At 38.4% G+C, this 27,838-nt stretch overlaps 3 protein-coding genes and 1 long non-coding RNA gene across 5 annotated transcripts in view; 3 read left to right on the forward strand and 1 right to left on the reverse strand.

Moving 5' to 3' along the window:
* The first annotated feature begins 388 nt into the window (after positions 1 to 388).
* LOC129767541 (uncharacterized) lies at positions 389 to 1,325 on the forward strand. Its single transcript, XM_055768546.1, has 2 exons — positions 389 to 543; positions 601 to 1,325. The coding sequence occupies exons 1-2, from the start codon at positions 474 to 476 to the stop codon at positions 1,104 to 1,106; spliced, it is 576 nt and encodes a 191-aa protein (XP_055624521.1). The 5' UTR covers positions 389 to 473; the 3' UTR covers positions 1,107 to 1,325.
* On the reverse strand, positions 1,218 to 2,545 carry LOC129767539 (congested-like trachea protein). The gene has a single exon (XM_055768545.1). The coding sequence runs from the start codon at positions 2,291 to 2,293 to the stop codon at positions 1,388 to 1,390; it is 906 nt and encodes a 301-aa protein (XP_055624520.1). The 5' UTR covers positions 2,294 to 2,545; the 3' UTR covers positions 1,218 to 1,387.
* A 5,511-nt stretch (positions 2,546 to 8,056) lies between these two features.
* LOC129770617 (uncharacterized) lies at positions 8,057 to 9,022 on the forward strand. The gene is made up of 3 exons (XR_008742151.1): positions 8,057 to 8,096; positions 8,156 to 8,592; positions 8,649 to 9,022. It is a non-coding gene; the product is annotated as an uncharacterized LOC129770617 (long non-coding RNA).
* Positions 9,023 to 13,525: 4,503 nt separating this feature from the next.
* The window catches only part of LOC129764425 (palmitoyltransferase app), a 51,023-nt gene continuing 36,710 nt past the window's right edge, over positions 13,526 to 27,838 (forward strand). The window contains exons 1-9 of one of the 2 annotated variants that reach the window (XM_055763491.1): positions 13,526 to 13,661; positions 13,988 to 14,221; positions 21,729 to 22,108; positions 22,180 to 22,460; positions 22,520 to 22,865; positions 22,952 to 23,063; positions 23,134 to 23,288; positions 23,346 to 23,467; positions 23,537 to 23,666. In XM_055763491.1, the coding sequence (XP_055619466.1) occupies positions 22,303 to 22,460; positions 22,520 to 22,865; positions 22,952 to 23,063; positions 23,134 to 23,288; positions 23,346 to 23,467; positions 23,537 to 23,666 (1,023 nt within the window). In that variant the 5' untranslated portion in view covers positions 13,526 to 13,661; positions 13,988 to 14,221; positions 21,729 to 22,108; positions 22,180 to 22,302. Of the gene's footprint in view, positions 14,222 to 21,728; positions 22,109 to 22,179; positions 22,461 to 22,519; positions 22,866 to 22,951; positions 23,064 to 23,133; positions 23,289 to 23,345; positions 23,468 to 23,536; positions 23,667 to 27,838 lie in introns of both variants that reach the window. The other variant, XM_055763492.1, reaches the window with a different exon arrangement.

A 27,838-nucleotide genomic window follows, 5' to 3' on the forward strand; every position in this document is an offset into this window, starting at 1 on the left:
GTGTCGGTTTTACCTTGAATTCCCTTACATTACGTTTTGTTTTTTGTGTCCCGCGTTAGATCTCTGACCATCTGGTCACTTTAGCTTTATGAAAACTGGCTTATATAACTAAATTGTTGTTTTTTCTCTTTGCTTGATTCCTACACCATTACCCGAATTCCCAATCCATCATAAAATGACTGTTCTATAAGCGTTTGAAATTGGTCATTTTTCACGATGCGATCGATTATTGTTTTTCAATTTGTGTCCCCAATATGTTCCGGAAAGACGTAATTCTACGTAAAATAAATGTTTTGGCGTATTGGCTCACCTATAGTACTAATCGCGTCTTGCTTTAAACAGCGCACAATAATTCCCACCTTTATTAATATATCCCGCTATACACAAATTCCTGAGCTTCATTTGAAATAAGAAAACAATTTGCTGTTAAGAGAGTTGCCAAGTTTTTCAACACTAGCTCCGTTTTTGGAAAAATGAATCCAGAAAAAGAGGAGTACGAATTACAGCACTTCAATTTTTGCTCGGAAGATCTGGTCAATGAAAGTAAGTGAACGAAGCCTACGGGTATTAACAAATCATAATATATTTTGTTGTCGGCAGATCGTTTGCTGGTGAAGTCACTCATTCAACAGTCATTGCTCGATTTCACGGACGAATTCGTAAAGAAGCATAAAGTTTCAGATGAAGCAGCAATGGAATTACGATCTAAATGTTACACTACCGCGAATACAATGTTCGCTGAATGCAATTCAAAACTGGAGGAATTGAGCCAGCTTTATAGAGACACCTTTACGATTCCTGATAATATTTTGTTGCCATCGGATTTCCTACAGAAAAAGAACTGCACTGCAGAACAAGTTCAAACGCTGCAAAGCAGAGTGGATGCTTTGGATAAACAATTTCAGCAGGATGGCGTATTTTTAGCTTTGTTGCAAGATGAGATCAAACTACATGAACGGTTAGCGCTCTGCATTGAGAGTGAAACAAAACTGATGGATCTGGTCGATCAGTACCGTCACGAGGAAATCGTTCCTGCCGAGGATCTCGATTTGGTGGAAGAACTTGCGACTCTTATGCAGGATGTGCTTCACACACAGGAACTTTGAATCGTCAATACACCCATGCTTTTTTGATAAATAGTATTATAAAATTGCCGCAACTTTTGAGTGAGTCAAACTATTTTTGAAGTTCTAAAGGAAAACGATAGTAACATAATGTACAAATGCGACCGCCAACTTTATTTTTCTATAAAATTCATGCAGATTGCTCACAAATATATATATTTAGGAAATACAATGTCAGAAGCAACTCAATAGACTTCATGACCATCACTAACATTGACTTTCATCTTAACATTGGGAATTATATTTTTTTCCCCTGATGGTCTTCATAAGTTCGGAGCGACTAAATTCAAAAACGACATGAAAATTTCGAATCCTATGAAACAAGCCGCATTTGCTGGGAAAGCTCGTAACATCACCGGAGTGACGCCCTTATAGAGCGCCAGGGGTCCTTCGTTTTTCATTAACTCTCGGAACACGTCTCGTATACCATTCTTGTACGATCCTTCCGGGGCAGTTTGAAGGCGTGATTTTAACACATCCGCTGGCATCCCAATAGCCCAATTTGCGACTCCAGCCATTCCACCAGCAAATATAGTCCACAAGAGACCAACGGCTGCCTCTTGCTTTTGACCATCCTTTGGTACTGTTTCTTTTTTCAAGTAATCATACGTCATAAAATACATTCCCGATGCAGGAACATCTCTGAGTAGAGTGGCAACCGATCCTTTGTAAATACTGCGAATGCCACCTTCAGCATACAGCTGTTTTGCACAATCTACCATTCCGTTATATTTCTGAGGTACGTGGCCGCCTTGCTGTATCTGTAGGAGGCACTTAATTCGTTCGCCTGGGGCCATAACTGTCGTTGTGAATATACCGGAAAAAGCTCCAGCTGCGAATAATTGGACATTATTTAGCTCTTCATCTGGTGTCGTCTGTTGTAAACGTTTCCCAAGGCCAAACCCGAAAAAGCTCATAGCGAAAATTGGTGCCACGCCAGTAATGGGTGCGGACATTCCTTTATACAATCCTTTAAATCCTTCGTTTCTGATAGTTTTCTTTGCACAATCCAATGTTCCGGCATACAATGGGGATTGTCCTGCGGCGGGTAGGGGCATGGTTTGTAAACGAACCTTGATGGTATCCAGAGGGTGTCCAGCCAGAACAGTACAAACTCCCCCGAATCCCCCGGAGAGAAAGTATTTGATTGGGCTCACGTTTTCAGACATATTTAGTCTTTGTTGACTATCGTACCCACTTGTTGATTGTGTTACGTCACCAAAAAAAACTTCACTGATTGAATGAATTAAACTATCACTTCTCGACAATGCTAGCCGCTTTATGAATCAGTGAAAATGTAACAGGTTCAAAGTACAGCAGCTGTCCTGATTGTTCAATCCATTCGATACATTCAGAACTGGTTAAAAACAAGACATTCCTGTCACGTATTCAACTACTGTCGAGGCTGTCGAGTGATAAGAACCAAGGCGCCTAGAAGTATATTCCTAGGTGGGCCAACTTGCTAAAACCAAGGCGCCTAGAAGTATATCCTAAAGTGGGCCAACTTGCTAAAATTATTCTTCAGCCATTATGGACGTCTACTGTGTTTTGTTTGTAAACAAAACACAATACGCTAGTGCCGAAGCTCGCTCGTGATCAGTCAGTCTCTTTCACGCTACAGGGAAATAATTCTGCCTTCTGCTTTCTTCCATACTGTTTTCATATACAGCTTCCCTAACCAACTTAGTGACGAAACGGCGTCACCTAGTACCATAGACCCGTCTTGACTAAAACCACTCATATTAGAAGTCTACTGTGTTTTGTTTGAAAACAAAACACATTACGCTTGTGCCCAAGCTCGCTCGTGATCAGTCTATCTCTTTTATGCTTTAAACAAATAATGCCCCTTCTGCTTTCTTCTGTACTGCTTTCATATACCGCTCCCCTAGCCAACTTAGTGACGAAACGACCTCAGCTTAGGATATACTTTTAGGCGCCTTGCTAAAAACACTTTTCAGCCATCTTGAAAGTCTACTGCGTTTTGTTTGTAAACAAAACACAATACTCTTGTGCCCAAGATCGCTCGTGATCAGTCTGTCTCTTATACGCTTCAAGCAAATATTCCCCCTTCTGCTTTCATATACCGCTCCCCTAGCCCACTTAGTGACGAAACGGCCTCACCTTAGGCTATACTTCTAGGCGCCTTGCATACTGCCAATATTTGTTATGGACAAGGTCTTACCAAGACGGGTCTATGGTACTAGGTGAGGCCGTTTCGTCACTAAGTTGGTTAGGGGAGCGGTATATGAAAACAGTACGGAAGAAAGCAGAAGGGGAATTATTTCCTTGAAGCGTGAAAGAGACAGACTGATCACGAGTGAGCTTGGGCACAAGCGTATTGTATTTTGTTTACAAACAAAACACAGTAGATTTCCAAGATGGCTGAAGAGTGGTTTTAGCAAGATGGCCCACCTTAGGATATACTTCTACGCGCCTTGGGTCTTACCTGGTCTTACTAGATTGGTGGAACAAAATCATATCGCTAGAAGTGTGAATGCAAGTATAAAATTCCAGATAATTAATAATTGAAAAACTAATGGAGGCCGTACACTGTTTGCCCGGAGGTCAAATATTTGATATTTTTTGACAGATAAGGTTTGATTTGATATTTGTACAAACACTATTTTGTTTGCCACTCTTCAATTTTCAACAGTGGTAAACAATGTCAAACACCGAACATGGAAAAAAACCGCTGAAATATTCAAGGTAACCTAACCATGTACCGACAGGTTCGAAGAACAGACTAAAAAATATTTTAGACATCCAATAATTGAATATTTGCATGTCGTGTTTTGTGTAGAATATATTTGATCAGTACACGTTGACCAAATTTTATCTGTCAAAAAGAGTCAAATATTTGGCTTCGGTCAAACAGTGTATGAGCACCCTAACAAATTCAATCGAATATTAACAAAAATGTGTAAAAATAATTATGATTATGCAGCAATACGCTTGCAATAGGTGATCGATTCAGCTCTCACTTGATGAAGCGTTTCATATGTATAAAGCTAAACATTTATTTCGATACTAACTGACCCGGCGAACGTCGTCCCACCCAAAATTTTTATTTTTATGTGTATTCTTTAGAACAAATTTCTCAACTTTTTCTCATCATAACATTGTTCCATGGGCAAAATACAACAAATACAACAAAATGAAGACGACTCAAAAGGGACCTTTCCTTCTTCCGCTTGAGAATCCATTTCCACCTTCAAGCAAAGATCAATTTCGTTAGCGCAAACATCGAATGGACTAACAATGCTTATCATGATGTAATTTTCGAACATATGGGTATTCAATTTACCGAATTTTCCGACCTTCCTTCATAGTTTTCTAAAATTTTCCGATTTTTCTCTCCATAACATAGATCTACGGGCAGAGACGAACACGTTTGGCCGTACATTTTTATTTATATAGATATCGTTCCGCCCTTCTAGCATCAGTTGTTCCATCTGTTTGATGTATGTAGTATCTCCTGTCAAAGTAACGCGAATTCCGCAGCCAAAGGTTGGAGAGTTCTATGTTGTTTCGCACTGTCGAGGGTGATCTCGCGCTTTGCTCTGATTGGTTGTCGAATAAAAATCATTAATGAAGAGAAAAAATGGCACTCATACTTTTGCAAGTCATCCGTGTGTTTGATGATGCTTATACATAGCTATCATGTTTATCATCTTTTGATCTCAAAATAGCGTTCATTGTGTCGTTACTGAGTCGATTTCGAAGCTTTTTTTTGTTCTGAATACATTCAGAAAAATGAACGGCACAAACAAAGCGATCGATCCGTCAATTCTTTTCAACCTTCAAATTTTTGTCACCAATCCTACACATGCTCGTTCTTTGAAACTGTGATTTCATACTTTCCTTTAGGATACGGAACTTATTCTCCATATCTTCTATATTCCCATCGAAGAACCATGGAAACGCCTCTCACACAACGAATTTCGTCCTTATGAAACTGATCAATTTTAATTCATTGTAAATGCTTTTATGATCAGCAGCACCAAGCAATACTGCGGCGTAAAAGTCGTCATGTACCTCAATCTTGCTTTGTTCAAATGTAAGAAATTTCACACGCGGAAAAAATCTGTACAAATCTGTACTTTTTGACGAAAATTTGTACCATGTACCGTACAGAATTGGTACCAAAAGCAACGAAAAAATCTGTACCTTTCCAGATAAATCTGTGCGTGTGGCAACACTGCTGGCATCCTTGGGGTGGGTTGTTTACATTTAGAATGGAGTGAAATGAAACATCAAAAAACGCGTAATCTGAAGCGATCCTGTCCTGTCACGGTCGCCATATTCTATCCAGTTCGCGACAAACATTTTTCTTACTTGTTAGAAAGTTCGCACGATTTGATCCCACGGAAAAAGGGATATTCTAATCTAAGGGACACCATTTCAGAAGTTATTTGATGAAAGAAAACGGTCACCATTCAATATACTTTCAACACCATTCAATATTAAACGCGGTTGTCATTCAATATATATTTAGTTTTAATTAAAACATATTTCGTCACATAACTTTACTTAACTCTGTTTGCACGAACTCCACTGACGTATGATACGCTACTTCGACTGTCCTTGCAGTGCAGTGTGTCATTGTTTGATTTCACATAGCATTCGTTTCAAGGGAAAGAAAACATCTGGAAAACGCCGCGCTCGGTGACATAATAATGCACTTGAACCGCGGGTGCCAGCGTGCTGTGATTATGCGGCGATAAAGAAAATGTGGACAGCGTGTGCCAGTTTTTAATGGAGTCATTTGGAAATTATGAAAAGGGGTATTGATGAGTTAGTCATAAGGAAATAATTTATTTTAGATCTTTACGATTGCTCTAGGTTTATGTATCATTAAATTACTCATCGGGGAAACGGTTGAGGGGAATATTGAAACTCTTACTGCTTACGCATGAATGGAATGAAATTCGGGATTAATGGAAGGGTTTGGATTCATATTGGATTTTCTATCAAAGGTATGCACGCGATTGGCTTCAATCAATCGCTTCGCATCGCACCGCACCGCAATGAAATATACATGATAATTGCAAAATAGAATAAACTTTCGTTCTATGAATTACTGACGGTATTTCCTATCAAAAACATGCTCAAATGATTGAACCAACTAACATGATCATATTGCCCCGCATGGTGGGCCCGTTTTGCCCCGTAGTGCTTTTGATCGACGGAAATGGAACAAATTTTTAAAAGTATAAATTTTTTACACAATTTTTTTTAAAGCATATTCATACAATGTACCTCGATCAATAAGGTTTTAAACCGTGGGGTTTTAACATGTAGCATAATTGTTCCTATAATTATAATGGTTCCACATTGTCAGTTTGACATGCGGTACAATGTACAACCAAAGTGGTATGTCATGGTATCCGTACAACGCTGTACACGTACAACGCTAGTACAGCTGTATGTCTGTCCATGATATTAGTTTCATTTTTCAAAATAGATTTAAAAAAGGTAGATAGAGGCATATATTTATATATTTATATATTTTCATATGTTATTAATGAAATAGGCAACAGTCCATGCAGACCTTGCTCACTACGGAATATTATCGATCACAGGAAAGACTGGTTCATCTTCACTCTCGGTTTTTGATTCACCTTTCTCAATCGTGTCTCTGTTCAGGCGTAGTATCTCAACCTGACCATCGTTGTCAACACAATATAAAAACAGTTAACAGCTAACTTATATGAATTTCGTTTATCAAAAAGGACGTGATCAAACTGGTGCGTGTTTGCGCCTTCCAAATGAAAAAAGAAAGGGGTATGAACAACCGATGAAATGCATGAGCACTGCCGCCTCCCGAAGTAGTTGCCTTGATATGGTCCCGGGGGGAACGAAGCACCGAGTAGAGGGCGTGGTTTTGGTGGGTGTGAGTAGTGATCCCCGATAATCGTTCGATTAATCGATTAATCGAATACTTTCTACAGAAATCGATTATTAATCGAACGAATAATGCGTTACCAATAATCGAAGCGAACGAATAATTTACGTCGATTAATCGAATGCAGTTTTATCCTGAAAATCAATTGTTATCTTGTAGCATAAAAGGTAATAATTGTTTTTCAGGCGGAATGAACACTTTTATGATTCCTGATGGCTTTCTAGCAAATGAGAAATATTAGTCTAACTAATTATTTCTCTCAGTGTGACGATTAATCGATTAATCGATTATTTGGGGCGATTAATCGTATCGAATAACAAACTGCTGAAAAGTATTCGATTAGCTGATGAACGATTAATTTCAGAAATCGGGGATCACTAGGTGTGAGCCCCACACAACGTCTGCACTGAGAGGAAAATTTAGTAAATATGACGAATTTTTTGGTACATGTTACCAATTCTCTAGTCACCCACAATCCAATCGACGAAAAAAACATCGACCTAACAACGACCGTAACGCTGTTACCTATTCACGATGACGACGATTAGGTATCGACATCTGGATACGGCATTAGTTTGTATGAGGCAAACTATTCTCTATCATATTAGTCGGCCCGAATCAGTTTATATTTGCTAAAATTTGTATGAAATTTTTTTCTTGGCATAATTTTTTCTACTTAAAGTACGTTGTCATGACCCTAATTTGAATTATTTTCTATAGACGTTCAGATATTCTCAAAAAAACTTGTCATTATAATATAAAATAATCTCAAAACATATTTTTTATGACGTTTTTTCACCACTTGCAGGCATTCGTGATTTTCACTTACATAGAGTACTAATTTGATTAAGGAAAAATCATGTTCATTCATAATTTTCATTTTAAAAGTGTATTCATTCCTTCTGCAAATCCATACTGTCATGCCTATTCCCCAATATCGCCAACGCGGATAGTTCGTTAGTCGAAAATACTGAATAATTAAACAAACCAAATGGCATCACTGGTGGTTCTTTTTTCCACTCCGCTAATCTGTCATCTCAAACAAAAACAAATGGATCATACAACTGGTGAGTATGAAATATATTTCGGCTTTTTAATTATTAATTATTTTATCTTGTCTTATCAGCTATGAATACATTCGACTCGTTTGCTTCCATCAATCGGTAAGTGAGATAGATGATTTCTCCCATCACCACAGTGCGGATTTCCACTTATATCACAGCAGCCAACAACATCCGTTTTCCTGCAGCAGTAACCTTCAACCCCTGTTGGCAATGCCGGGGGACAGCATTAACAGCAGCAGCAGCAGAATTTGACCATGGTATGGTATTGCGAAGAACTTTCCCCATTAGAGGTTCCGTGCTTCGTGCACATTCAAAAATCCTCTTCAGACACGAAAACTCAACGACAAGGAGGTATTTATCAACTTGCTCAGCTGAATTACCACCCGGAGGAACCCGAATGCACTGATTCCGTTGTATAGTAGAATGAAAACAGGCGAGGTAAGCGAACGTAATCGCATGATATTTTAATGTTCGCATTTTTATCCGGATCATACAACTGGTGAGTAGGGAATTCATTTCTGCTTTTCACTTACTAATCATTTTATTTTGTTTCAGCTATGAATACATCCGACTCAATCAATCGGCGAATGAAAAAGATGATTTCCCTCATCACCACATTGCTTATTTCCACTTCTGTCACACCAGCCAACAGCATCAGCTTTCCCGCAGCAGTATCCTTTAAGTCCAGGGTGCTATTCCGGGGAACAGCATCAACAGCAACAGCAGCAGGACCTGGCCATCGATAGTATTTCGAGCAATTTTCCCCATCGGAGATCCCGTGCTTCACGCACATTGAAGAATCCTCCTCAGCCACATATCTGTGTCATCAAGGGCAAGGAGGTATTCATCAATATACTCAGTCGGATTTGAATCGTCAATCCAGACAACCCGGATGCACCGATTCCATTATATACCTTATTTTTATTATACATGGATTTTTATTATTTTTTTTCAATAAAATGATTAAAATCGATCAATGTATTTCCTTTTCATTTTCAATAACAAACCAATACAAACAAGCTGCAAGCAGTGCTGGAAGCAGCGCTGCAAGCAAGTCGACGCCTTGCACATGTTGGCGAAAAAGTGGCGTCAAGTTGTTCGATGAATGCATATGAAAGGTCGATAACTCGATTGCAAGGTGGCAGCATTTGAGGTCGATTGATGACATTTCATCGACCCGATCTTGGCAGGCAAAACGGAATGTGGGCATTTTCTACCCTACCAATCATTGGTACATGTTACGAAAGAAAAATGGTAGGAAAAAATGTCAAACAAACTGCGATTTGTTGGTCCAACATTGGTGCAATATCAGTGAAAATGTTGCTTCTCATTTGTGATGATTACCTATCAGGGATTATGAAAATATTTTTTAATAATTATTTTTAATTCAAAAAATATATTTGATTACATTTAACTCCACATACTTAGAATACATTATACTAATAACATATAACTTATTCTATAAACAGTATCAATTATTCTATGAGCAGCGTACAAGGGGAAAATTACTATCGCAGCCTCAACCACATCAATTTCATATGCATTTCCAAAGTCTCGAGTACTCGAAAAAGTTTCCGTTCCTCTTACTGCTGCATCGCTCTGGTTTGCATTATTTAGGGACGGGGATAGCTGATTATCGATTCCCGTTCTGGTCGGGGGAATTTTTCGTCAAAGAAATTTCCTCCGACTTGCACTGTGATCACGCGTATTCTAGAACTTGCCACTCAGAATGCATTCAAGGCGTGTTATTTGGCATAGAAATCTCAACTAAGTACTAATAAAAATGACGCAAGTAATACTACGTTGAGACGGCGAAGTTCCTCTAGGAACGTTAGTGCCATTAAAGAAGAAAGAAGAAGAAGATAGCTGATTAACAGAGTGTCGGTAGCACAGCACGTTTCATCCGTATTCTGTTCTCTCGTGTCCCCATGAACAAAGGAAAAACATATGTTAATAATAATAAATATGTATACATGTAATGAAACATAATATCAACAAAATGCTCACCTCCGAATATCTTCGTCTCCAAAAGAGAAATGGCAATTGCAAACTGCGCGCTTCACAGATGTTAGGTATGACAAAAAAAACAAGGTTACTAATGGTATGAAGTAACATATACGAATCCTTGGTAAGAACGTTCATTGCGTCTGACACCACTTTTACGCGGTTTTGGTAATATTTTGGCATTGTTGACGTAGAACTACACTGTTATATTATATAATTCGCTTGTTCATACCTTCGGATATTATTCTATAATGTTGTGAAATTTTAGAAACAACTGCTTAGTAGAATAATCTCTGAAATGAATTTTTCATTGTAGAATCAGTTGACGATAATTGATTAATGATTCATTCATGCCCTCGCAAAACAATATACTAGCTGATCGTATGTCGCAATTTATTTCATACCTAGAACGCTATTCCGGTGGCCTTTTTCGCAATTGAAATAGACTCGATTATATACATGTTGCACCAGCACCATTATTCCACATCTCATAATTACATCAATATATCTTTGGCACCGCATGGAAACAACAACAATGACAACACTTGCAAGTATCAAATATAATGCTACATGTTATTTAGTATTGCCTCAAAGGAATCGCACCTCTAGGCATCGTTCGTACAACGTACACCAAGCGCCAAACAAGCGTTCGCCATAGCATGCATACAGAGCCATACATTGGTGGCTTGAAACTACTAGGAATATAAATACTTCTCATCATTTTACGCTATTCTCAAAAGAAACGCTTCTGTTAATATTACTGGCATCGAAAAAAGTTGCATTACTTTCTCATGCTTGAGAGAAGCGCAGCAGTCACCCTTAGTGGAGAAAGTTTTGCTACTGGCAAGCGAAACCTTATCACATGCAAAATTCCAGAACGTCATTCACTTTCTTGGTGACTAAACAAGTGAAATGAACTCTTTTGGTTAATAACAACCTTTTGGAGTAGTAGCAGTGGCAATGCTTCATTATGGTCAATATTAGCGCAAATGCAATCCTAGTTGAAGGCTGTTTTGCGACTGGCACGCGAACCCAAATAACTTATAACATTCCAGTAAGACATTCAAGATGCTTGGTATTCCCCAAATAATTTTTTGGCGCACAACCTTAACGCTTGCTTCGCCATAACGTCAGTTTTATGCATTGATGCATTCTCAAAGGCACCAACGAAGCCCTTATGATGACGGAAAACAAACTATGTTAACTGCTTGGAAAAAAGACTGAATTATGCCACACAGCTTGTATTCTGCTGTAACACTCATCAATGCGAATTCGCTGATGAGTTTGTCAAGAGCGACCGCCTTCACCACCAGCGGGGGGAGCTTGATTTTTGTTGCTGCCTGGGTAACGGCGTTTACATTTTCGACCGACGCGCCGAAATCGCCTACTCCGCTGTTATTCGATGCGGTGTCCCACTCGCGAGGGCTCGGTTCAGTGCAAGCGCGTCGATAAGTTGCTCGTTATTGACAGCTCTGTTCGGGAAAGCACACAAATGGATTGAACAAATGTATGGGAAATTGGAAACGCTTAAAGTTTTCATGAATTTTAACCATTTGCAAACCAAGGGATTCTAATGTTTGGCACATTAAACAAATCTTACGGAATTTCCGATTCCTTTAGTACTTAAATCGCCAAAATCCGTTCGCGGCAAAAATAGTTATTAACGTTAACTTTATTTCCCAAAAACGTGACCTGTTTTCTGATTTGGCACCCTTAATGAAAGACGTAGTTCTACGTCAAAAAAAGCGACGACGTGCGCGCTAGATTACGGTTACGAATCGACAGACTGCATCAGCCGGGCGTTGTAATGTGCGATTCACATAGAACGTTACGGAAAAGAACGTCTACGTTTCGTCAACGTCTCCACCAATTCACACATGCAGTCAATGCTTGCACCAGCACCGTCACGTCAAATGACAAACGAATGATCTATTCAATGTTATTCATGGTGTCGCCATTTACAACAATTTTGAATTGCAACGCCTTCTTTCAAATCAGTATGCCTAGAATCAGTCCTAAATTTTGAAAAATTCAGTGAAAATCATTGAACTATATTATTTAAATGCCTAAAACCTGTAGTCCCGACCCTTTTTTAACAATAATAATATATAGGCTGTTTTTCTCAGCTAGTCGTGAATTGATTTTGTCTGAGAAATTTAAAACTGGGAGATATGTTGGCATAAAAAATGCAGCAAAAATTCAAAACAAAAGCCGAGACACAAAGCCCAAACAAAAACCCAACGAGCCAACGAGCCGTCTCCGTTAATTATTCTTTTCTACAAATCCTGCCGGTCGTTTTCGTTGAACGTATGGTGACGGGTCGTTACGTTGGCGGTGCATGTGAATGTTTTCATATGAATTGCATGGTAGAATAACTGACGTAACGGAACGTGACGGGACGTGAACGTGACGTGGATGTTGTATGTGAATCGCACTATAACAAGCAATGACAGCTGACGCATTGTGATGCAAACTCTAAGGCTAGGCGCAAATTGAGAAGCGTATAGCGCTCGTAAGCGAACGCGAGACTACCAACACGACTCATACGTGCCACAAACGTAGCGTGGTGGAGCGCATATTGAGTCGCAGTTTGGTGTAAATAACATGCCACTCGCATACAACGACTGATTAACACAGAGTTGCGCGATATATTTATTTACTAACACAATCACCCGACCAGTACAGCCATACAGTGTCCCCCACCACGGCGCTATATGATTGTTCACCAACACAACTACCACAACCGGCATGACCAGCACAAGAAACTGTGGTTCAGCCACAGCGTCGCGCGAGTCGTGTCTCACGAGCGCTCCAGCATCTCGCGTCATCTGGCCAATTTGCGCAGTTCTATCTGTTTTCATTAGCCACAAAAACAGGCGCTATATCGCGCCAAGTTACTCGCGCTATATGCGTCTCAATTTGCGCCTTGCCTAAAGGAAACCTACACTGAGAGAAATAATTAGTAAATATAGCGAATTTTTTGGTAAATACTACCAATCTATAGTCATTTTCGACCGTACTAATAAACACATATGTCAAGCAGAACCATGATTCGGAAGCCCAATGTCGGCTACATTTTCTCGCCGAAAATGCACGTATCAGAATTATATCCTTATTATACCTCCGTATTGCCTTATGGGAACAGTGAAAATGGTTAATACGCGCTTTTCTCACCAGTTTTCAGATATGACAATATCCAAGCTTACTAATGTTATCGAGTAAAATATACTAATCTCTGGTAGGGATGCGGGTTTGTTGACAATATGTACAAAAAATTTGTACATTCTACTAATTTTGCATTACTAAATGTATTTGGTAGTTTTCGACCGAGGATTTTTCTAAGTGTATGATTGCATGCAAATGTGGATTTCTGGGCCCAATGTTTCAAATTTGGCATCACTGATTTCGTGAGATTTCCACTCGTGACAGTCACTTCGTCTGATTGTTTGTGTTGTGTTCAATTCATCATATTTCTGCTACTAGTCAATTGATTGCAGCCTGAAATTTACGCTCTCGAGTTCGATTCGATATAGTTCGACGGAAATGTAAACGTTGGTAACGACGGTAATGAAAATAATTCGATTCCGAACAAAAAACTGTAATGAAATGCTGCTGGAATGTTGCTTTTTAGTATCTGAAGATTTATCGTGCGATAGGTTTGAAGGGAAAACGGAATTTTAGTATAATGAGAAGTGAGATTAAAATCTCACCGTGTAATGAGCATTCATGCATGTGTGTCAGTTAACACAGAGAAATGTCACATAAGGAACCACTATTGGATGGAGAAAAAAGTAAAAGGTGTTTCCAAATAAAATTCATGTGATGAAGTGTCGTTTAGTGTGAAGATCGGGCGAAATTCGATGATTAGTGTTTGCCTAATTGTTTTGCAGATTTGTCTAATCACAAAACAGTGCACAACGTGAAAAACAGTGTTGACAATGTGGCCAGCTGTTACTGAAAACCGACGAATGAACTAATGTTTTTGTGTGCTCGCTGAAAATAGGGTGTATTCTGTAGAAATTTCAAAGTGATTTGAGAATAATGCTAAAGCAACTGGAATCTGAAATGTCTTGTACATAAGAAACTGCTATTCATCTTTCGGAAGGCTACGCTACAGGAATTGTGTAAGTGGTGTTGTATTTACTCGGAAGATAAGAAAATGACGTGCAGGTGCAGATCTTTTTTTTCATGCAATCAAAATCGATTCCGATAAACGGAAGGAACCGCAATGTTTTAAGCACAAATGCGTGCTTCTGTTTTCATCATTAGCATTAACGATATCATTATTCACACTTAGACAGAAGAACAACTATTGATTTCAACCAAGTAGAATGTTTTATCCGAGATTTTTATCTTATTTTTTTTCATTCGTATCGGGTGACAACACAATACATGAAGCATTTTGAACCTTGTGGTTGTCCCAGAGAAGTACAAGGAATAATGGTTAGTTAGGTAAACTTTTAGAACAGCATCGATTTTTCGTAATCGAATATTGTGAAGGAGGTGTATGGAAGGATGCTTTGTTTACAAACAGAAGAAAATATGAGTTTCGCAGTTATTTTGAGGGGTGCAATTTGTTTACTTTTCCAAACCATGAACTATAAAGTGTACTATGAACGAAATTGTAGAAATCAATAGCTAAGATTGAAGGTTTGGGATTGGAGAGATGTTGATTCGTCCACAGGAATAATCAAGCCATCATGTATTCAAAGTTGGGATTTTTAACACTTTGGTATTATAACTAAGAAAACTGAATTAAGACAACAACAAAATCTATATGTTCAATAATAATTCTACTTAGTGGAAACTGAGTTTACTGTTTCTTATTCGATTCCCGTTGTACGACAGAACAAAACTGATTCACGTGTGTAATTGCTTTTGTTAATTGCTTTGTCGCTTTACAACATCTACATACATCAATCTGCGTGCCCGTTATGCACGAGTCTGTTTCTATATATTTTTCCATCATTAGAATTTTCGTTTTGGTTCGTTGCCTAAAGCTACAGTTATATTTTTGAGCATAACGAGATAAACGCATATCTGTTTAGGATTGAAACTTTTATGATAAAAAATAATGGAAATTTATATATTTCTCCATTATATTTTATTAATAATGTGATTAATGTTGATATACTCGTTATAAAATTTGGGTGATATTGCTATCCACACCTGCCATAATGAATTGCCGATTGAACTTCTCTTTTGATCTGGGCCGTAAATTTCATTGGCGATTTGGTGTGTTACTTTTATCATGCGCATCTATGAAACAGCAAGTTCCAGTTGATCGAGTGAGGCAGAGAAATTTTGTTTTCGGCTGATTCGATATGCGATATCATTTTATTTCTATATGGAGCGCACATTCGCACCAATGATTAGTTTGAGCTGAAGCTGAATCCTAAGAATAAACACCACATTGAAGTTCACGTAGCTATTGTTCGCGAGCTCTATTGTCACACTTTTCAGAATGATATTGTTCTACAATAAGACTAGTGAACGCGATCTGATATAGTGGTTCACATCCGTACCTCTCACGCTAAAGGTCATCAGGTCATGAGTTCTCACTCTCGATATTGACGAATTAACATTGAATTTACAACCAGATGTCGCAGCGAGTAAAATGAGGATGTTTTGTTTTTTTTTGGTATGAAATTCGTTCAAATTTTCTAGAAAAATCAGAATTTATCTTCAAATTTCCCGGTTTCATGTATTCTTTCCACGCTGAAAAGGTTAGAAAATCATCCTTTTACAATGTGCTATGTATATTACGAAGAATGGCTTGTTATAAGTATTGTAACTTTAATTTTTTTCAACTAAGTAAACGATGAATAGGGTGTTTTGCGCTAAAAATACTGCAAATTCTTCTCGTATCGGCCCCTACATAATCAATGATATCAGCCAATTTGATATGATATCGATTGCATCGCAATTATCCATAGTATCAATAACCGGTATGCATTATCAAACTTAAAATTTTCGAAAATTATCTATGACTTTGGTCAAATTGCGTGTTGAAACTATCGTGAATATACAAAACTCCAACTTTCTTACCATATACTGACGACATTCAATGGCTGAATTGAATCTAAATTGAAATAAAATGAATAATCACCACCGAATCTTGCTTTTCAGTACGTAAAATAAGCAAACACCCTCACTTTTGTGGTTCTGAGCTCTAATGTAGATGTCGCATGAGCTGATTCAGCTTTGCGTAAATTCGTCAATTCTTCCTTCGGAATGAAAGTGGGGATAAATAATACAACAATGGAAGCATCTTCTCAACAGTTCTGCTGTGTATGGTCCAACTGTGAACATTCGAACAATGGGAATATTGTTACGTTGAAAAAGGTGCCATTGTGAATTTACAACATGTGTATCGAAAAGATAGGAATACTCTTACGCCTCAATGGCTACTGTGTAATATGCAACAAAATTATCGTAAGATAAAAAGACGGGTGGGTAATGTCGGGGACATAACCGGAGTGACGTAGGACTATACAAAGGGGACAGCTTTTGTTAAATATATATTTTAAATATATTGTTTTATTTTCTTCTCCTACGTGAATACCTACCTATCTACCTGAAAAATGGATTAGTTTACTGTTTACTCTTTATGAATATGTTGATGGTTCTGAAAAGAACCTTTGGTGTTGTGTTTTTGTTATCACTCGATATTCTCATCTTGTTCGGTTAAACCTTCCTGTTTAGCTGTTGCGTTTGCCACTCGCCACAGCTTTCACAGTTGGAAAATTTCTTCCCATCCAGCTTGTGACATGTTGGTCAGTAAATTACATTTAATGCGACGTGCCGGAGAAACACTTTGCCACTCACTGAAACTAATTGTTGCCTTGATGAGCGCCGAACCGAAGCTGCTCTGTTCTTGATGCGGGTTTTCTGATTGTCGTGAGCAGCTTTGCAAGCCAACTCGAGCACTCCGACGGCCGGAACTCTATAATCGCTGTTAGGTATACTGGTGCTCCGGCACCGATCCGTTCGGCCTAGTTACCCTTGCGGAGCAATCAGTGAATGCGACCAACTGGAGACCTGCACGGTTCGAGTGAGGCTTTGCCTTTCCCTTAACTTGTCCTCCTTTGTTACGTCCACGATGCCGATGCCGTACAACCACACGGGTTTACGGTTTGAAAGAAAATAAGATATTTTTTTGGGGTCCGCGTGTTTTATACTCTAGCGGTACACACTCACAGGATAGAGACAAATCGGCAGACTCAGCCAGAGGGGCGAGTCCAACGAGACGAACGAATGAGCGTTAAAAGGGAGCGATGGAAAAAAATACATTCATTACGATTTGTTCGCTCGTTGGATTCACAGCAGACTAAAAAGGGTCCTTTTCAGGATCACAAAATTATCTTCAATCTAAAGAGTTTATTGTTTTGTTATCACTCGATATCCCCATCTTGTTCGGCTAAACCTTCCTGTTTAGCGATTTGTTGCCACTCGCCACAGCTTTCACAGTTGGAAAATTTCCAGCTTTGTGACATGTTGTACAGTAAATTACATTCAATGCGACGTGCCGAAGCGCCACTCAGTGTCGCATTGGAGGCGATTTTAACCTGTAATTGAACATTTGCGATGACAGTGGTACAGTGTCGACTTTCAATGTGGGGTCATAATTTGGATCTCTATGTTTACAAAAATGTCCAACTAAATAAGTCGCAATACATGTCCGTCCAATTAGCTAAATGTCGAACTAATTGTAAATTACTGTACTTTCAATCTGGAAACAATTTAAGAATTGGTGAAAATTGAATAATCAGGAAAGTCCCCAACTATCAATAAGCTCAGAACAACTGCCAAATTCACATACTCATCAGATCCTGGCAAACAAATTATGAAAAAATCAATTTGTGTTTTATTATTATTTTGGATAATGTTTTAGAAAGCATTGAACTGTATTTCCTAAACTCTTTTTTGGAAGGTTTAATGGCCCTGAAAAGCGCCTTGTTTTATGGAATGGTTCCAATTTAGAAAACTTAGTACTCGTGGTTTTGTAAAAAACCATTTCGAACGCCCTCGATGCCGCCTTGTTCTGGATTTGCCACCAAAGCAGTTTGTATAAAGAACAAACTTTTTTCTTCTGCTACCTGATGCCGTTTTGCGATTGCGTTTGCCACTCGCCACTCGCTGCAACTGCTTGTTGTCTTGATGTCCACCGAACCGAATGTGTTCTTTTCCGAATGCGGGTTTTCTTATCGTCGCGAGCAGCTTTGCCAGCTAACTCGATCACTTCGGCGGCCGAAACTATATAACGCCTGCTAGGTGGACTGGTGCACTGGTACTAACGCGCTCGGCCTAGCTACCCTTGCGGGGAACTCTAGATCAACACGGTTCGAGCGGGATTTTGCCTTTCCCTTCACTTTTCCTCCTTTACCATGTCCAGACATGGCTGCTTGGGTTGGTTTGTTGATGTGTTGTGATGCGAACCGAAGTGGTGTACGGTTTGAATGAGAATGATCGTTACGGCAGCGGAGCGGGGATTTTTAAGCTGACTGGCTGGCTCGAGAATTACGCATATGTGAGACTGCGACCAATGTTTCGTTCATTTTTATCTTTTTCCTTTCCAATCGTGCTTCATTCTATTTCGCTGCTGCTCTGGTTGCCCGTTTTGGTCGGTACGATTTGAGGAGCACAAAATGGACCAATCAAAAATGGGCACATAGTGCATTTTGACAATGCTTGATATTTCACAATTATTCATTTATTTATCTCAAGAAAAATGAAATGTTATTCATTATGATAGATGCGTAGATATATTTCCTATCAATTGATGCAAAAACCTTTGCGATCTATTGAGAAATGCTCGAGTTATAAGCGTTCCAAATCTTGCATTTTTTCCTACTTGTTCAGTGCCTAGATTTCCATTTCACCCCCTTATATCTTCCGGTTAGACGTAGTCCTACGTCAAAAAACAGGAGCGTCACAGCTGCTTTTGAGTTAAATTGTTTTGAATACATAAAATTTACTGTTTTCCTCTATAAAACTTCTTGTTCTGTATGTCTTTTGTCACTAGGATCTGCCCAGCAAATATTAAATCGGATAACTTGCATATTCTAAGTCTTATATGAAGTGGGATCGAATCACAATCGCATCGGATGTCGATCAAGGTATAGATCGTGTACATATAAAATCGCATAAAATGTGATAGAACCCGATTTTCGCCATCACGCCAGATTAAGTCGTAATTCGGTATAGCAAGCATCGGTTTTATAATATCGGTGCGTTGCAAAAGTTTTTACAAATCTGTGCGTTGGTGTTTCCGTGCGAGCGGGAGCATGGATGGGTGCATGCGGAGCGTCCACCGAGTGGTGTTATCTAGGCGGAGCACAGTCTCGAAAGCCTGCGTAAGAGAGGTACACGATAGCGCGCATGAAGGGTACATGCGAAGTGGTCACCGAACGGTTGAAGCTAAGCGGAGCACCGTCAGTATGGGTTTCCTAGCAGCTGATACATGGGATTGTTGGTTTGGATAAGTAAGATAGAGGATATTTTGAAATACTTTTTGTGTTATCTAGTATATGAAAAGTACAGTGAACATTCACTAACTGGGCGAAAAGGGAAGACCAGTTATCTACATTCGCGTTTTAACTGGTCCGACATGTTAAACGTCAAATAAAATCGAGGGGAACTTCAATGAATTGTTTGATTCGCGTTGATCATGAAATTGGATAAACAAAAGGATTCCAATGGAAGTTTCGCATTGTGTCGCACTCAGGTATGAAATATAATTTGAGGAAATTATTTTTCTGTAATGTAATCAATGTTTTTGTCATGCGAAAATAATGTCAATTTTCATAACATTTCAAATTACATTCGAATGCCCCTCACAGCAAATCTTCCATTCGAATATGACATCGAATGTTTACGAAATTCTGCTTTTTAACTGGTCCAAGGACCATTTAACCTTCGCCCAGTTAAAAAGCAGACCAGTTAAACCAGGACCAGTTAGCGAAAGATTACTGTACTTAGTAAGTACTATGGGCTTTGTCTCCCTCTCAGCTTAGTGTTCTCTATGCACTTCCACATTTCTCAATTGAGGGCTTACGATGCGTTTCCGGTATCTTATCATGCATTGTGTTGCAAGCACAACGATATGCTTATTGCTTATGGGCTGTCGAACGAATTTCCAATCTGAAAAATATGTAAGACCGTGACGAAATTCGAACCCCCAACCTTCGTCTCGTATAACCGACGCGCTTACCATCTGCGCTATTTAGCCCCAGATTTTACAGTCAATACTTGAAATAGTGTTTTTGCAGTTGTTAAAAAAAAGGGTGAAGCATGTGAATATTGTTTATTCGTTAAATGAAATAAATTTGAATGGCAAGCAAACTTTAAAATGGTTTTAGTGGACAGTTCATAACTTGTTACCTTGTTACCTGAATTGAAATATTGGCCATGTTCATCCCGGGCTATTGCAGTATTAATTTTCATTTGGAATATAGCCTTTCATCTTCCTGATGTCCTCGATTTTTTTAATGTTTTTTTTATTCGTTTGTTTTTACAGGCACAGTTAATTTCTTAATGTTGATCAACACTTTTCCATCTGGAAATGCAGGATTGGAAGGAAGACTCAATCTGGCTTTAATTGGCAGTGGATTTTTTGGTCATTTGGGGGTTTTCGGCCACTGCTTTCCAACGAAATTGTTGGAGAGAGGATCGGACCGTCGTCGGGTGTAGACATAATTTTTCTTCGCTTCGCGTCAGCTGGTGTGCAATTCGAAAATCGGCGAAAAAATGATCTTTCCAAAATGGAAAAAGCATTGAAAACATTGTGTGTCTTTTGCAAGTGACGTTCATATTTCTGAAGGAAACGTTGTGCGCGTTTATTCACGATTAATTATAATGCGGACGGGATTTTGTTATCGTGTGTTCTTTTTCCTCCATTTTAATACGAAGTGTGTGTGTGTGTGTGTGTTTGTGTGCCGCAGTGAATGTATCACCGAGGGAGAATCTGCAGGCGTTATCTTCTTCTTTCTTTGTTTTTAAGAGGCTTTAAACTTTACAGTTCATTCGCCTCTAAAGGGTTATGCGATGGTCACATCGCGGGCTAAGTTTTTTTTCTTTGTATTCTCTTAATTATATTTGTTTGTCATTCTCTCTGGGGCAAACATAAAAAATGTTTGTTGACGGAATTTGAAAGAACAAATTTCACTCTATATAATATGTGATTTTCAAAACTATGTTATTTTTTGTGTTTGAGTAAATTAAAACTGAAATCATGAGTTTTTGGGGAAAAACACAAATAACTTTAAGTAGGATTAAGATATTGACAAGTTATGTATCGCAAAATGTTGGTGCTGGTAAGCTCTAAAAGTCGAATGAAGGCAGTTTTGATGTAGAATTTGAAATATAAAAGTTAAAGCAAAAAAAAACGTTGGCTTGGAATCTGTAGGAATACAGCTGTCGATCGCAACTTCCTCTACAAGACATGATTTGATCGATCCTAACAGTTACCCATTCTAAAAAGCGATTGAGGTTTTCATTCTTACACGTTTGTGAGTTGCATTGTTCTCAACTTCAATTTTAGGGATCTGGTTCTATTCTAGCTATCGAACTTTGATTGAAGTTTTATCATATTCTAATGCGATACTTTCTCCTCAACGTTTCTCGTTATAGATCATTCGTACATTGATTTGAAGTCGTCAGTGAATCCCAATTACAACATACCTTACAAGCACGGAAAAAACGTTCTCCTCAAATCATTCTACTTGATTTTGAATTAAATTTATCCGCCATGCACAGGATAAGACGACGATATCGCAAAAAGATTCCCCGCTGCAGCTCTGGACACAAATGATGCGATGAGATAACGCTGCAAATACATCCTACCTCCTCCCAGATACATAGTTCAGCCCGTTGCAAGCACATATAGAAACCAACTCTAAATGATAAACCGATACCAAACCAAACCATTCGTCAAAAGATGGTTTCTTCGAGTCAAATATTAGCGCCTAACGTAGACAAAAGTTACGATCATCGCCGGACAAAGCTTAGAAGTGAGTATAGTTTCGACGTGCCGAATTCATCATTTTGTTCAAGACTTATGTATCCTCTTTGTATTCCACAGAAATTTTTTAATCTGAAACAAACCAAGAACCAGCTGTGGGTTTAAAACAAACTACAGGATTACGTGGTATAAGTACAAATTTAGTTAGGCACTACAATTTTTGACGAATATATCATAAGAATCATGGCACCGAGTCAGAAAGTGACAAAGAAGTGGGAAATATTCGCCGGTCGGAACAAATTTTATTGTGACGGGTATCTGATGACGGCCCCCAATTCCGGGGTATTTTATTTTACCGTTGTGCTAATTACAGGAACCAGTGGTCTATTTTTCGCTTATGAGTAAGTACCTATTTGTTGTAAATTGATAAAGATGTAACTATTTTTTTCACTCTTTCAAGTTGTCCCTTTCTGGCGGACCGGATAACGCCGGCGATTCCGATTATCGGCGGCATTCTGTTTGTTTTCACAATGAGCTCTCTCTTCCGCACATCATTCAGCGACCCTGGCATCATTCCGCGAGCCTCCCAGGACGAGGCCGCCTATATTGAGAAACAAATCGAAGTGCCAAATTCACTCAACAGTCCGACCTATAGACCTCCGCCACGAACCAAGGAGGTGTTCGTTAAGGGACAAACAGTAAAACTGAAATATTGTTTCACTTGCAAAATATTTCGGCCTCCGCGAGCTTCCCACTGCAGTTTATGCGATAATTGCGTTGATCGGTTCGATCATCACTGCCCCTGGGTAAGATTAGCACATTGACATTACATGATGCGTTATGATGATGATGATGGTCCCGCCATTATTACAAATGTTATAAATGTTTGTAGGTCGGAAACTGTGTTGGCAAGCGAAACTATCGCTTTTTCTATATGTTTATCGTCTCTCTCGCCTTCTTAGCAGTATTTATATTTTCTTGTACAACGACACATATAGTTTTGTGTAAGTCGATTAGTTTGCCACTTGAAGATCGACGTTTCTAGTTGATAATCCATCCGTGTTTGTCTTGCAGTATTCAAGGACGAGGATCAGTTTTTTGACATTGTCAAAAAGACGCCGTTCAGTGTGATAATAGCCGTAGTTTGTTTCTGTTCGGTGTGGTCTGTGATCGGCTTGGCCGGCTTCCACACCTATCTGACAACCAGTGATCAAACAACGAACGAAGATGTGCGTAGAAGCGGTATCCTCAGGTTCACACCATTGTCTAATTTATTTTACTTGCAGATCAAAGGTTCCTTCACTTCGAAGGCTGGTCAGCAAGCAATTAACCCCTATTCACAGGGCAACATTTGTCTGAACTGTTTTCATATTCTATGTGGCCCAATCACTCCATCGCTAATTGATAGGTAAATAATCCACGATTCGTACAATTCATCGGGTTTTGGTTTCATTGTTGAGTTTTTTCTTTCACATAGGAGAGGAATTGTGACGGATGAATATCGAACACAGATGCAATCTTCAGATAAATACAATACCGCTCCGGTGCCCCCGTTGGTGGTGATGCAACCGGGAATAGATACATTGAACAAATCGTACAGTTTAGAGGCAAGTATTACTTTAATTTAGTTATTTCCCTATTAGTTCCAACAATATCAAACTTATTGACAGAACTCACTATTATTAAATATTGATCTCAGAACTGTCGATTAGAATTCGTTCTATTTTAGGATATAAACCATTATTTAAAAAAAAATGATAACGAATTCGTTTTTGTTCAGTTTCCACCCCAGTTCCAACTTAACTGCTGTCAAAACGTTTTTTTTTATTCACTCTGTCTCAACCTAGTTTCGCACTAGGTTCAACCCGAAAGCTGTTGGGTTCGCACTGAGATGTTTCATGGGTTCGCACTCGGGTTCACCAATACAACTATACTGAACTGTCAAGTTCTGAGTATTGTTTTGGAAAATCTAAAAATAAAGACTATGAAAATGGAAAACATGCTGCTTTTGCTTTTGTATCATTCGAATCGTAATCCAATTCAGATTCTGATTTTGAAGAGTATATTCGCGTAGACGGCATTAAACTTCGTGTGCTTTCATTGGGAGGCGAACATACTTATGGATATTCAAGTGGAACAAACATGCTTTTAAAATAAAAAAAAAACTATGAATGAAAATTTACGTTTACGTATCGAATATGTATTCTACGTGATGAAATAAGAGTTTTTTTTTCGAAATTGCAAAAACATTTTAAACGAAAACTGTGTCTGATGATGATTTTGTATAATAATGATTATTATTTGTGGAACAAACAGGAAGTATATCGATAAATGGTTAAGTAAGTGTCAGGACTACATGTGTTAGGTAATCTAACATGAAGTAGAAATTTTCATTCAAACATTGAAAATTTTACACTGCACTTGGTCCTTCTGATCTGATAGAGAATAATTTAACTTCCAAGCAGCAGTGTAGTGTGGGTAGACAGCGCCCCTGGCAAACTATGAAAATGGCGCCCCTAAAATACCACTTTTTTTCAAATTTATCAGTATAATTACACTCAGGTACGGAAAGAAGCAACTAACTCTTGATGGATGTCTTTTTACTCAATTGAAAGATGAGATATAATTCGGGAAAAAAATGCCTTTGAAAATTTTTCGATTTTGGCGCCCCAAAGGGCCAGCGCCCCGGGTTTGCCACCCGCACACTATGCATCTGTTTCCAAGCACTAATATCGCCACCAGACGTCGACACTGTACATTTATCATCGCAAATATAAACAAATCAGACTATACAACAAACCGTCTCATTCGTGGACCCGAAAACGTTTTTTGTACAGAGTCGCTATAATATATTGATGACTACCTGTTGGATGGTTATCGAATAACTTGAATGTTGTCGTCACAAAACGAAGATTTTTCCAATTTTCGATTCTATTCTGGAAGTTTCTCCACGTGAAAAAAACAACGTTTGACTTCTGTGGTTTTCCAATCGAATTTATTTTCATAGGCTACTTGCAGTTACAATCAGAGATGATTTTTATCATCAATGTCACTGACAACTGACGTTAGTCACTTCCTACTGACAAAAATCTTGGTCAAATGGTGACTGACGGAGTACGACGCTACACTATGCATGTTACTGGGCTTCGTCAATACGTTTTGATCGACCGAGTAGGCGGTTACATTGTCAGCAACGAAAAAATGATTGTCTCAGATTGCATTTTATCTTCATCGAGATAAGGTTCGATTTTCGTTCCGGTTGTTGTTTCTTGTATTTATTGAAGTAAATACTATGTCGAACACGCGACGAAATTGAATAAATTTATCTCTTCGTTGAAATATCTGCCCGAGATTCAAATTGACGCATTTGAAAGCCCGTTTAGTTTTAGTCCTCGAAGTTTTAGCATTTTATATAAGAATGGTATTCAGGTAGCCCAACGTGAAGAAATGCACTTTGGTAAACGTGTAAAATTCCATTACATCAAGTGACATGGTATTTCCCGTCTTGACGATCATAGGGCACTGACTTGCAACATGCTTTGTTCATCAACACACTCTGACAAACTATTTAGCATTGAAGAGTGAGGGATTTGTTTTGTCGGTTAATATTTTGTTGCACGTCGTTTGGTGGTAATGTTGCAATGGTGGTCATAGTAGCCCAAATATATGCAGTGACAATGACAAATTGCAGCTCTGGTTATAATATCAAAAACTAAAAACTCATGACATACTTCAACATTCCGGCCAATTTTTTTTAAACTAAATATCTAAATATATAAAAGTGTTACTTTTCTTATAATAATCCACTACATAGAAAAAGTATTGTTATTAAAGGCTAAAATAATCGAATTAAATAAACTAAACTACATTTTTTCATCAATTAATGCTAGCGTTGAAATCATAAAAGCACAACTGATATTTTGGTAGATACTGAAATTTCAGTATTATTGATTTCTAAACTTAATTGTAATTCAATTTCGCTGCTAGCCAAATATTAGTTTTTTTATGATTCTGAACATTAGAATTATATTATTTGAACTTTTTTCTTCCATTAAAACAACTTAAAAAAACGAATTACCCAAATTACAGCATTTATTTAAATTTTAGTCCGGTCACAAAAGATAAATGAACAAAGCCTGAGTCACGAAAACGTTTGCTCCAACTATAGGAGAAACGTTTGACAGCATGGAAAAACAGACAGTATGAGGAAAAAGCTGCAAGGATTTATTTTCAATCAAAATGCACTTGAAAAATAAGTTCGATTGAGTCCGCATGACCCAGGTATTTACTGTAATATCAGAAAGGACGAACAAGAAATCACAACATCTTCACGAGTTGTTCTTATGGTTTATTTTTGGATGTCAAAATGTGATTACTTCATAGTCGAGACAGACTATTGCCTTGTTTTCAAATGAATATCGCTGGGAGTTGAGCCCGACACACGCGCTTCCCGCTAATTTTAATTTCGCTCTATTGTTAGCGGCTCAATGCACGCTTTCCGAAGCTTCGTAGTTGCCAGTTTGACAAATCGGCTTTTTAGTTCGCTGTCATATACTCAAAACATGTGTCGAGCTTGAATTGCTAAAAAAATCGACTTCTTTAGACGATTTTGACCGTTCTTGTAGATCCCGATGAAAATTACCAATGCACTTTAACATTTCTTCCTTCATTGTAGGCCCGGGTCCGAAAGATCTTTCACTCATCTTATGAGGAATTCTCTTTTCAGTAGCAAATTTAATTTTTTTTAGCATTATAATGAGCACTCCATTGTGTTTGCGATGATCTTTTAACTACGCTCAGAAACATTTCTCACCGATCAGTTGAGACTGCGAAAAGCGAGTGAACAGATTAAACAGTTCTAAAAATGTCGAAGGAAATTTCTTTGACGAAAAATCCTCGGCCTGAACGGGAATCGAACCCGAAGTTTTTATGACCAATAAGTAAAAATCATCTCAAATGTTATTTTCATACCACTTGGAGCGCTAATATTTCCAAACCAATGCGATCTAAACCAAAAATGTCACGTTGTATACGGAGTTACACTTGTTTTCTCTCAATTAATAATGTTTAATCATTATATCAAGCTTCAAATTACTAAATATATCATATAATAAAAGAGACGATTTTTGGACATTAAAATTTGATGCGGGGTGAATTGGACCGCTGTGGGGTGATTTGGTCCAGTGTGTATTTCTTAAAAAAAACATACTTATGTTTATGTAAAGTATTTTGGGATAATGTTACAATAAGTAACAGTGTTTTGGGATCGATACCAGGTGTCTTGGCCAGATTCCGGACAAAAAAAAATGGATTGACACCATCTCGAATCCTGTGTGGATCTTTTCACTGTTGTTCGAGCATTTTCAAACACTTTCGTTGTTCATCAGAAAAATCCGTTCTTGATGGCCTGAGTTGCTTTTTCAAGCTCCGCCTTCTTCCAACGTTGTCTACTCATCCTCTTTTTGTAATTCCGTGACATCTGGAATCAATTAGATCAAAGAAAAGCCTCAAACCTGTAGGACAAATTTACCCCACAGAAACCTGTCCATGTCACCCCACACAACATGCAAAAATTAAAATGTAATTAATTTCATTTATTGTTATCAAACTTACAGTTTCGCTGCATCAAATTGTTCCTCTTCTGTAGACGAACAGATCTTTACTGCACAATACACGAAAAGTTTGTTTAATCAGCAGGAAAAACCTTAAAACCACGATCGGAAAACTCACATTTTTTGACAATCAAAGTGCTTGTTGTGTTCATGCTACCGTTTCCTTC

This window comes from Toxorhynchites rutilus, chromosome 2 (assembly GCF_029784135.1).
Source record: "Toxorhynchites rutilus septentrionalis strain SRP chromosome 2, ASM2978413v1, whole genome shotgun sequence".
NCBI lineage: Eukaryota > Metazoa > Arthropoda > Insecta > Diptera > Culicidae > Toxorhynchites > Toxorhynchites rutilus.

Bases quoted from the DNA above. Each gene is read 5' to 3' on its own strand.
- LOC129767541 (XM_055768546.1), top strand. From the start codon at position 474: ATGAATCCAGAAAAAGAGGAGTACGAATTACAGCACTTCAATTTTTGC. The intron at 544-600 runs GTAAGTGAACGA...TGTTGTCGGCAG, and splicing joins GGAAGATCTGGTCAATGAAA to ATCGTTTGCTGGTGAAGTCA.
- LOC129767539 (XM_055768545.1), bottom strand. From the start codon at position 2,293: ATGTCTGAAAACGTGAGCCCAATCAAATACTTTCTCTCCGGGGGATTC.